The sequence below is a fragment of the Chenopodium quinoa genome, unplaced genomic scaffold (genome assembly GCF_001683475.1).
Source record: "Chenopodium quinoa cultivar QQ74 unplaced genomic scaffold, ASM168347v1, whole genome shotgun sequence".
NCBI classification, from domain to species: domain Eukaryota; kingdom Viridiplantae; phylum Streptophyta; class Magnoliopsida; order Caryophyllales; family Amaranthaceae; genus Chenopodium; species Chenopodium quinoa.
The window spans coordinates 2,692,995-2,705,714 of NW_018743327.1; the positions used below are offsets into that span (position 1 = coordinate 2,692,995).

At 28.8% G+C, this 12,720-nt stretch overlaps 1 protein-coding gene across 1 annotated transcript; it reads left to right on the forward strand.

Annotated features, from left to right (window-relative positions):
* The first annotated feature begins 10,803 nt into the window (after positions 1 to 10,803).
* On the forward strand, positions 10,804 to 12,576 carry LOC110737337 (blue copper protein-like). Its single transcript, XM_021917695.1, has 3 exons — positions 10,804 to 10,888; positions 11,104 to 11,316; positions 11,906 to 12,576. The coding sequence occupies exons 2-3, from the start codon at positions 11,127 to 11,129 to the stop codon at positions 12,334 to 12,336; spliced, it is 621 nt and encodes a 206-aa protein (XP_021773387.1). The 5' UTR covers positions 10,804 to 10,888; positions 11,104 to 11,126; the 3' UTR covers positions 12,337 to 12,576.
* The last annotated feature ends 144 nt before the right edge of the window (positions 12,577 to 12,720 follow it).

A 12,720-nucleotide genomic window follows, 5' to 3' on the forward strand; every position in this document is an offset into this window, starting at 1 on the left:
GGTTGGTAGGAAAAAAAATAATAAAAAATTTGTGAAAGCAGGGTTAGTGGTGGAGAGAAATTATAAAATAATGGTGAATCCTTACCAAAAATAGTAGTATTAAAATTATTATGAAACGGCCGAAAATGCAAAGTGTTGCATTTAATTTGAAACGAAGGGAGAAATGAATTACAAATTTATAGTTAAGTAAAAAAAATTTTGTATTAACAAGGAAAAATTTGCAAATTGCAGCCATTTAAAGTAAGTATTTTGCAAATTGCAGCCATTTAAAAAAAATTGCATATTGCAGCCCAAAAGTTCGTATAAATTGTAAATTGCAGCCCAATTTAAATTTTTCGTCGGTTTACATGTCGACAAATCTCCGGTCAGTTTTAGGGGTTATTTTAGTTCTTAGGGTCTCGAATTGAGCTCAGAAATAGCAAAAAAATAACGCAATTGCCTCGTTTTACTAACAAAAATGTATCTATTTGTGAGAAATTATAAATATGAGACAATTACGATATTTTTTTGCTAATTCCGAGCTCAATTCGATCCCTTAAGTCCTAAAATAACCCCTAAAACCTTAACCGAAAATTTTTCGACATGTAAACCGATGAAAAAGTTGAATTGGGTTGCAATTTACAATTTATACGAACTTTTGGGCTGCAATTTGCAATTTTTTTTAAATGGCTATAATTTGCAAAATACGAACTTTAAATGTCAACAATTTGCAAATTTTCCTTTTAGCAAAAATAGTTTTAATTTAGTAAATATAATTTAAGGTTTAAATGTAATGGTAAAGATAAATGTAGTTGAAATTATTAAAAATAATTTTAGCTCGGTACAAATAATTTAAGTTTAGCAAAAGTTTTTTTAATAAAATTAATTCAATTCAACAAAAATAAGGTGAAAAGAGTTGGGTCTTAAGTGGGAAAATCAAACACTAGAATATGACAAATCTCACATGTACTTCAGGAATTCAGGTCTTTTAAGATAATTAGGGTGGCTAACGCATACCATGCTCGTGCCATATTTTTCCATGTTCGAGAGCTTTTTACACTGTTGATTATATTAATGACAAAAAAATCTGTAAACAAATATTTTATGGGTACAAAAGCACGCACTATTCTCAATATTTTTTTAACAAGAAAGCAATTAACATTAATGATTAAAAAAAAAAGTGGCAATTACATTAATGAAAGCAAAATAAAAACTTGTACAAATTAATGAGGGTAAACATATAAATGCATCTTTTGAATGATATAATTGTTGATAACACACAATTCATATAGTAGAGTAATCTTCTACGAATTACTTTTTATAGGATAGGGAAGTATTAGCTCTAAGTTTTTCCATTGTTTTACTTGACCCTATTAAACTTTTACACTATTCACCACCTCTCTTTTAATCGTCATTGAATTATATGTAAGGAAAAATATTCTACAGTAAGTATTGATGTGGGTCTTATTAGAATCGTCTCATTGACAAGCGTGATAAAAGAAATAAGTCAGTGAAATAAGTATTTTTTGGAAACAACGAATTTTAACAATTAAATAATCTTCTTTATTTATTTATTTTTACTTATATGTTTTTACTATATAATAGGACTCGGTATATGGGATTATATACAATGCAAGAAAGACAAGCAAAATCATGTTAATGAAGAACACACTTACACACATAAAATTTACATGGTTCATTAACTGCTTATTGGTTACGTCCACATGCGAGGGAGAATAAAAGTTTCATTAATTTTGAGGAAAAACATATTACATTTGCATATAGGCGAGCTGCTACACATACACTTAGTGTATGTAGCCCCCACATGCACTCCCAATAAAAATAGGGACACCTCACCATTCACCAAATAAAAGAGAGGGAAAATTGGGGGGGGGGGGAATATTTCATGGAAGTACCACCAATAAAGTCTATTAGGCGGGAGAACTTGTTTAACGCCAATGCTAAAGATGTTGGGGGCCACCTTTCCCACCAACCCCATCATCAATTTAATGTAAAATAAATAAATAAATAAATAAAACAGAGAAAGTCATTAACGACGAAAATATTTTCCGGTAGGGTAATTTTATTTTTTTTTAACAAAGTCAATGGTGTTCAACTATGTATTTCATATGCTTTCAAAAAAAAAAACTAACTATGTATTTCATATGATCAATATTTCAATCTACACACTCCATATATAAGGTTTTATGTAAAGTTATAAAATTTTGAACTTTAATGTTGTAATTTCAATTTTCATTGTTAACGTTTTTTTATAATCCAACAATAATTGTAGTGTTTATTTAACTTGAATGTTATAAATATTTTGTTTTATTTAAATCAAGTGATCTGGTTTTGATAAACTTTCTGGAATTGTACAATTCTGGGTATAATCCACTGTTTTGGTTCGACGAAGAAGAAGAATCGAGTTCTTCGTGATGTTAAAATGTTTATATATTTTAATTTAATAAAAAAAATACAGTTTTTAAGTATTTGAATAATACTCCCTCCGTTTTTAAATACTTGCTCCATTTCTCTATGCGCGGAGTTTTATGAGAAATTGAAGAAAGTAATAAAATATAGAGGTAGTGGGGTAGTTGAGAAAATAAAAAATTGTAAAAAGCAAAAGTAGTGGAAGAATAAAATGAGAGAGAGTATTATGTTGGGTCCACCAAGTGTGAGAAATGAATTAAATATTGTAAAACCTTTCCAAAAAAGTAAACGGAGCAAGTATTTAAAAACGTTTGGAAAAGGAAAGTGGAACAAGTATTTAAAAACGGAGGGAGTATATATTAGTAACTTGATAGTGACACGTATATTCTCTGGAGTATAATATCTAGTTACTAAACAATTGATGGAAGTACTATTCAAATGCAAAAAAAAAAAAAAAAAAAAAAAAAAAAAAAAAAAAAATTAAAAAGTTGGCACTTATAATTAACAAGAAAAAATTCAAACTCGGGACTTAAATGCATAGAATACGGATTGTACATTGCAATTGTAACCAAGATTGCAGGATATTCACCATGTTTAAATATGGATGCTTTAAATTATTATACTATAAAACGACGTTATTGACAAACTATTACATAGGCTTCCAATATTAGGCAATTACTTATCGTTACTAAACAAAAGTTAGCGATAAATGAATATATTTATTTGCTTAAAACAAAATTTACACTTATAGCAAGCACATGATAATGCTTAAGTTGTAGGGTTCAAATTTAATAGTAAAGTTTTAAAATCAAATAAGGGAGTGTATGTAAAATTAACAATTGTAACTTTTAAATTTGTTATCGTTTACAAATAAATGTGACTATACAAAAACATGTTTATACTTGTTACTTCTTATAAAGAGGTGTATCCTTGTTAGCCTTACTATAAGGAGAATCCAAATTTTTACAATAAATAATCCATTCACTATTCGTTAAATTTTTTAATATGATCATATTACTTAATATTAAAATTAAACGTACAATAGAATCTTATTAATAGATACTATCACAAATTTCTATATTAAATATTTCATTGTTGAAAATTCAATTCTCTTATATGTTTTAGGGGGTATAAATTTCCCTACACTAATCTTAAGAGTTTTCGAAACAAGGTAACTATCATTAACGCGAGAATATAATTACATCAATGATTTAAAAAGACTCATTGTTGATTCAATAACTACTCCATGCTAATGACAAAACTCAAGTTAGAGGGCTAAAAGTAAGTAGTGAAGGGTTATAATCAAATAGTGTAGGGTTACAATAAAAACAACTATAGTTCATAAAAATAATACCGAATACTAATAAATGTAAGAATATTGTCAAAAATGATACAAATGAAGTAAAATTTTTTACAACATATATATACAATAAACAACGTAACAATATATATCTTCTTTACTTCTTATAAGGATATATCAATGCGATTTTAGTAAAAATATATAAAGAGACAAATCTAACAAGATCACGTGACTATATTATTATCTTCTTAAGTTAAACGGTAATGTATGGTCAAACTAATCAAATTTTGACCCCCATATATGGCAATACGGCAACAATTAATTCTAGAAATGACTACATAGTAACTCTTGATCGATAAATGTCCAAAAGTGAAATTATGCCCAAAAAAAAAAAAAAATAATCACGTAGTAAGGAAACTCTTTATATTTTCCACGATACTTTTGTTTTCGGTCTTGAAAATTCTCTTCTATGTTATTGGTTACAATATGATTATTGATTTTGTTTCTTGAATTGAGGTGTGTGTAATATACTAACATTTTACTAATATTTTCCACTACATAAAAGTAGTAACAACAAAATATTAATACGTAGAAATTAAAGTGCAATAAAATCTAATTTAGTAACAACGAATCTCTTATTTTGAACTCAAAATTTGTGTTTAATTAGTTACTGGGATAAATAAAAGTGATCCGTGTTTTATGATTGTGATTACTACAGCTTGTATCTCGTGTTACAAAAAAATAACCTAACTAATCAATCAATGATGTTGATGATAATGAAAAACCGAAAAACATTGGAATTAACGATGTGTCATTTTTCTTCAACGAAATATTATGTTTCAATTTATTTACATCATAATCGAATTGGGTTGATGATAAATCGTCTAATGGAAAACACCAAGTTTCATTATTAGAAATTGTTATCAACAATGTTTAATATTACAAATTCACATTAATTTACGATAATTGTGCAGTCCGCAAAAATTTCTTCAAATTTGACTAAATCGGCAAATTCGATCCCCAAATTGTTGTTATGCATCCAATTATCCAGTTTAATTCGGATAATTTTGACGGGAGTAATTCTCCAGTTTAATTCCATTTCTTCGGTACTGGAATTAAACTCAATAACGCGATTATGAACCCTTGAAATTGGGGAATACAAGGGATGGAGAAAAGAAAATAAGGTAAAAATAAAAAATCTTTAAAAAAAATGGAGCAAATTGTGTACACAAATCCAGAATATTAAAAATTATAAACATAAAAACTATTTTCACAAACATATCTGGGAATCAGTTAAAGAAGAAGAGATGAACATTATGAAGAACAATGGAGGAGAGAGAAGATCCCTAGAAATTGGGGATTTGTGAAATAAATATTTAAAATAAAAATCGTACAAAAAATTGAAGCAAATCCATTCCACAAATCCAGAATATTATAATTTTTAACTCCAGAATATTATAATTTTTAACATGTAAATCATTTTTATAAACAAAATTTTGAAAAAAAAAAGAAAATAACATGAAGAACAAGAACAATGGAGGAGAGAAGAGAAAAAATTAGACAAAAAGAAATTAAGGCTAGTCGAAATGAGAGAGTGGAGTGGTTGGGGAGAATGGGGCTCAAGCAAATTTGAAATTTGAATGTGAAATTTCAAATGAAATTTGAGTTTTATTTTTGTTTTTTAGGACCCAAATGCAAAGTCAATAGGAGCCCGACACATCACTGGTGTATGTCTGGCCTACATACACTCAGTGTATGTGTAGCCTTTGCGTATAGAAGGAGCCCTTTCCATGAATAATAATGGCTACACATAAACCAGGTTTATGTGGGTCATATATAAACTGATGATGTGGCATGATATGATTGGTAAATATTTTGAGCCCCAAAAATATTATTTTTAAACATTTCATTTAAAATTCAAACCAAAATTTCAAATCTGATTTATTTTTTCTAGGCAAAATCAATGCACCCACATTTCCAATGACCCCACTCTCTCTCCTCTCATTTTTTTTGGCTGATTTTTTTTGTCCAGTTTTTCTCTTCTCTCTTCCATTGTTCTTCAAGTTCTTGATACTCCCTCCGTGTTTTTTTAAGTGTTACACTTCCCATTTCCGGTCGTGTTTTTGTAAGTGTTACACTTTCTTTTTTTTGGCAAAACCTACATTAAAATATTATATCTCTCTCCTCTCATGGTCCCCACCCAAACCCACTACTACTTTTTTTATTATATTTTTCCTCTCATATTCATTACTTTTCTATAAATTATCAACCCCACTATATTTCTTTTATAATTTTTTAATACTCCAACTATCCCACTTACCTTTTATTTTATTTAAGTCAATTAAATTGCCTAAAACTATGTGCAGATTAAAGTGTAACACTTAAAAAAACACGGAAGGAGTATGATTTTTTCCCCTGATTTTTTCTATAATATAGTTTTATTTATTTTCATATAATGTTGTTCATGTTACAAGAATTATTCTCCACTTATTATATTTGGCTTATGTTTTTTCATAAATTCGTATGAATACATATACAATGTTATGTTATACAATTTTTTTTAATTATATCTTATTTATCGTTGTGTTAAGGATCTGGTTTGTGAATTTTATTTCTTATTTTTATTTGTATGAATCTTATGTTCAAAACTAGAAAAAAAGGGATGCTTTTTTTTTTTTTAGATCATACACCATATTAGCTTCGTTGTATTGAAGAAAAATTATGTTATATCATATAGTTATTCAATCGAATCGTACAATATTATATGAATTGAAATTTCATTATTTCCAATGTTCTTCAATTTTTCCAGATTGTTTTTTTAAGAACAGTTTTCCAGATTTTAAACATCAGTGTATGAAATGTCAAGTTAGATTATTGACTAGTAACAAATGTTAGAAAACATTGGATTATTCACAAGGACAATATATTAAATCTTAATCAAACTTTTCTATGTATGAAACGTTTGGAGTTAATTAATTGATAATTAAAATAAAGAAAAAAAATCAGGTTTCTTAAAAATAAAATGGGTTGTAATTATTGTAAGTTTCTAATTTATTTGGTAACAATAATATTCATTAATTAGATCACAATAAAATCAATAATATAATTAGTATTCAAATCTATATTATAGTTTTTCAATAATGGCAATTTATACTATTAAAATATAAAGTATGAAGACTCCATCAAAATAATTATATATATATATATATATATATATATATATATATATATATATATATATATATATATATATAACCAAGTTATAATGAGAACCAAGGCTAAAATAAGAACTATGAACTAATCTAGGCCCTTAGATCATGTTAATCGAACGGCTCACATGCTTCTCGTATCATTAATGGCATTTTTGTAATATTTTTACATTATAAAGTAGTTTCCAGTTTCATTTCTCAAAAGTAAATGAATATTTAGTAAAAGTAAATGAAATCCGTCTTAAAGTAAATGAAAATTTAGTAAAAGTAAATGAAATCAGTCTTAAAATAAATGAAATTGCCTTAAAAGTTAAAAAACTAGAAAAAAAAGGTTTGAAAATAGAGAAATTACGAGAATGCCATTAATGAGAGTGGGTGCAATGTGAGCCATTAGTTTGCAAATTGCAGCCATTTAAAAAAAATTGCAAATTGCAGCCCAAAAGTTCGTATAAATTGTAAATTGCAGCCCAATTTAACTTTTTCATCGGTTTACATGTCGAAAACTCTCCGGTTAAGGTTTTAGGGGTTATTTTAGTTCTTAGGGACCCGGATTGAGCTCAGAATTAGCAAAAAAAAAAAAAATAACGCAAGTGCCTCGTTTTGCGTAACAAAAATGTATCGATTTGTGAGAAACTGTAAAAATGAGACACTTATGTTTTTTTTGCTAATTCCGAGCTCAATTCGTACCTTTAAGGCCTAAAATGACCCCTAAAACCTTAACCGAAGATTTTTCGACATGTAAACCGATGAAAAAGTTGAATTAGGCTGCAATTTACAATTTATACGAACTTTTGGGTTGCAATTTGCAATTTTTTTTGTTAAATGGCTGCAATTTGCAAAATATGAACTTTAAATGGCTACAATATGTAAATTTTCCTAAAATTTAACGGAGGTAGTATATAAAGTATGAAGATGTTAACATGAAAAATATTCCCCAAATTTGGTTATTGATGCAACAATTGTAAGTTTTAAGACATGTTTCTAGACTTCTGGTAGTATTAATATCAAGGAGCATAATTTCACTTTTTTACAAAATAACAATTGTAATTTTTTTAAAAATGTCCTTATAATGTGTAAACAAAGTTTCGAAAATTTTAAGTATTATAATTAATATGTTTTAAAACTTTACTTATTTGCATTTTTAAATCCGTCAATTTTTGACAAAATTAAATATATTTTAGTAACCGATAACTATTATTTATAATCCAAAATTATTTTATTATTACCCTCCACCATTTTATTTTAACCCTTCACTATTATATTTGGAAAATGATTATTTTTGTATAATCTCACTATTTGCTAGTCAAGTGTTTGTATTTGTACAATATTAATAAATGTGTTTTAATAATCAATTATTATCTAGTAATAATAGCGTAATTTCACTTTTTGGTTAAACAATTTATCAAGATTTAGGGCATGTTCTCATTGACTGAACTCAACTGAAATGAATGGATCTGAACTGAACTTATTAGAGCTGAACTGAACTGAATTGAAATGAATATTTTACAAGAGAAGGAAAGTAGGAGCTGAACTAAACCGAACTGAAGTGAACTGAACTTATTAGAGCTGAACTGAACTGAACTGTAAATAATCGTATGAGAACAGGCCCTTAGTAGTTGTATTATTATAAAGAAGAATCATTTCATTTTTAAAAATAATAAGTGATTAGTATGTTTCACTACAAGTTTAATAATTTTTGTGCCTTGGAAAAACCGATTATCTAATATTAAAAAATAAGATCATATTAGATTAAATTATTAGTATTACAAACAATATTCGACCAAACTTTGGGGTATTATTGGTGTGAAAGTAAAAATTCTAAAGCTGCAATTGTAACGGAGGAAGTATTAATATATTATTTGAAACTTTTGTTTCACATAACGCTATATTTATTAGTAACCGATCGATAATTACTTTATGTATTTCAAAAATGTTTTATATTTTAACCCCCCTCTATTTGATTTTAACCCTTCACTAATTATTAAATACTAATGAAACGAAGATTAGTTAGAAATCTACTTACAAGATATAAACAAAGATTCCAAATTATTAAAATTTTAAGTTTTATTAATAATATATTTAATTTTTTTATTTAATTTGCATATATAGCTATTTGTTGTATTTTTAAGTTTATTAACAATATATTTATTTTTATTTAATTTGCATATATAGCTATTTTTTGTATTCTAAATGAAATATTTTTAACCCTCCACTATTTGATTTTAATTATTTACTATTTTAGTTTAGCCCTTCAACTAAAGTATTGTCATTAATATTGGATGTTTAATTTGAAGAGTTATTCTTACTTTATAAATATTTATTTTTGTATATTCTTTATTTTGGTAAAATAATTGACCGAGAGTAAATAATAGTTGTATGTTACAAGATTAATTGTAGTGCCTTATAATAAACAATTAACTCATATTAATATTAAGGAGCACAAACAATCCCTTGCCTCCAAAACTACCCACATTCTTTTTTTCCACCCCAAAACCATTCCACATTTTTTCCCACCCCCAAAACTACACTAACTATTTTATTGTAATCCTTTGAAATGCTATTTTTATACTTTATCGCTTTATTTTAAAGTTAAATTCATTTTGGATAACAAAACGATGTTTATTGGTATCGAGAGCAAAAAATAAAGGTAAAATACAACACTATAGTAAGGTTAAAATTGTCCAACTATTTAATTTTTTTTTGAAAATATATCAATATGGATGTCTTTAGAAAGAGCATTAAAAAAGAATTTCACAGGCGTTTTCATAATATTTTTTTAATTTGTAATTTAAAAAATATTATTGAATGATATATATTCAATTCTTATAAAAAATCTCTCTCTTTATTAATGACTACATTATTATTTCTAGCTACAAATTTTATTTATTAGTATCATAATATAATTGTTTAGTAACACAGTAAATTTTAAGCGCCAAAAATAAAGGAGGAAAAAATCCGCAGAATTAGCGCCATCGTGAAATTCTTTCCCTCCCATTTTTCCCTCTCTTTGTTTTTGGCTTAGGGTGATGTGTTAATTTTTTTATTGAAAGTTTATGTTGGCCCTACATAAACCAAGTTTATGTGTATCATCTCTCATATCGAAGGAGCCTTTTCCATGAATAATGCTAGCAAAACATCCAATTCCAAAAACAGTGTCTATTCCATCTTTATTGTCCATGTAAACAAGTGGGGAAAACTGACTTTTTTTCTTACCGGTAAACTTGATAATTGGTTTTCTTAACTAAAAACTGAATACCGCTACTTGAAGTGGCCGAACCTTCGATGGCAGCAGCAGCACGTGTCAAACGGTGGAAGGGGTGACTGGTCTTCTTAACTTTTTACCAGAGGTTTTTTTGGCTATTCACAGTTAAAAATGAGAAGTGAGGAGAATAAGGAGAAAGTAAAATATTCAAATCATGCCTTTTTTTTTTACAAATATTTGAAAACGCTACCTTTAAGCAGCAATTTATTTGACAGACCCGCTATTTCAAGTATCTGTTTTCCTATTAAATTATGAAAAATTAAAAAAAAATTAAAAAAAAATACGACAAATCAGTGACGTGTACGGTAGGAAATTATTTTTAAAAAATACTATAATTTTGGAGTAGGAATTTTCCAAACATTTTTCAAGAGAAATCATTAACGTGGAAGAAACTTGACAAGTGATAAACAAACTTGAGAAACATATAAGAACATTTGGTGGTTTAAGAAAAAAAAATTAAAAAAAAAAAAATTTGTTGGTTGAAAATAACAAACTATTGTACATGTGGCTCGCTGCGATTGGACGCGATGCTCACAAAACAAAATTCAAAGAGGCGGGAAGCAGAGCTACTACAACTCTACTATAAAATTCAGGCATTTCTGCTCTTAATCTTCCTCAATCCATTATCTTCCCTTTCTCTCTCTACAAACTTCCTCTCTCTCTCTCTCTTTTTCTCTAGAAAAAAACTCCTCTAAATAACGATTTAAGGTAAAACTTCTCCCAAAATCATTGATTACAATCTCATCATTGCTTGCTAACACAATCAGCTCAATTTCACCTAATTTTGATGACATTATTTGTTTTACTTTTGTTGTTTTCTTTAATCGATTATCACTCCTCAAGTTTCAGTTCGATTGTTGCAATTTCTTTCAATTTTGATGATAATCTGGTTGATTTCATCAAATTATTGTTGTTTTTTGCAGGAAATTTCTCAAGAAGCACAAAAATGGAAGGAATGATGAGTCCAGCATCAACTGTGAAGGCGATAATGGTGATTCTGATACTGTCGGCGATTATGTTTCGGTGTGCATCGGCTGCTGTTAATCATACAGTTGGTGATTCTTCTGGTTGGGATCTCTCCTCCAATATCTCGCTCTGGTCTTCTTCTACCTCTTTCGTCGTTAACGACTCCCTCGGTATCTCTCTCTTCTTCTAATTCAAGCTTACATTAAATTCTTTGATGATTGCTATATCATGTTTTTTGAATGAAATCATTTTACCTCTGGTTTATCTTCTTGAAAATTAAGTTGAAAATTATCGTATATTTACAACTATACAAGTGATTTTGCGGTTGCTTGATCATGTTTGTTCACTATAATAGATTGTTATTTTGTGAATTGGTATAAGTAATGGATGATATTATTTAAATTTGGTCCAACTGTTTTGGTGGATTAATTTTTTGTAAAATTTGGTCCAACATTTTTGGTTGATCATCTTATTTTGAAATTTGGTCTAATTTTTGGTTGATTCTGTTATTTTGAAATTTGGTCCAACTTTTTTCGTTGATGCTGTGATTTTGAGACAAATTCAGTGTTATTAATTGGATACTTTACTAGCTAATTTTATGGATCGTTTATGGAAAATGTAGGTTTGTAAATTGGTTTAAGTAATGAATGTGATTATGATTAATCTTGTAGAGTAATTGGTTATGGATTCATAGCGGATTTTTAGAGCCGTGATTATTGATTGAATAACGTATGGTTGCGCTACATATGACTATGGCAGTGTTCAACTACACCCCAGATCATGACGTCATTGAACTTACTAAATCGGATTTTGCTACATGTCGCACCACCAGCCCTATATCGACCTATGAGGACACCAACGGGCAGACAGTAATCTTGCTCAGCCAGCCTGGTTGGAGGTACTTCGTCTGTGGCAGGCCTCACCATTGCTCCATGGGTCTGAAGCTTAGTGTCGAGGTTCTTTATCAGCATAACCCACTTGACCAGACCCCACAGTCCAACAGTGCAGCAGCTCAGCCAGTGCAGCCTGGTAGCACCCCGACAGAAGGCAGTGGTAATGGAGATCATGATAAGCATGACCCACATTTATCTCGCGGTTACAGTAACCTCAATGCAGTTAATTCGAGCAGGTACTTGCTGCAACTGGAGATCACCATCTTGGGAATTGTGTGCCTCTACTATCTTTGCTGAAGGTTGGCATTCAAAATCGGTGTTGTTTGATTACTTCTCTGGATAATGCAGAGCTGTGGAGTCGAAAAACTTTTGTAATGGCAACTGACTAGCTATCTAAGTACTATTGGTAGCTCTAGTACATAATAATAGTAGTAGCAGCTGCAAGTCTGCAACATTAGTTCAGCAACTCAACTTGCCCCTAACGAATTAAGTGAATCGTCGGGCTGATGCTGATGAATGAAACATTTACATCTGTTGTTTCGCCATTGTCAATGAATTACTTGCTAGGTATTTTCTAATTTCTCTGTCTTCAAGTTTCAACGATATAATCCATTATCTACTGACAAATAACCTGTTTATCACGCATTACAAACTACAGATTCCGATCACAGACCAAATTTA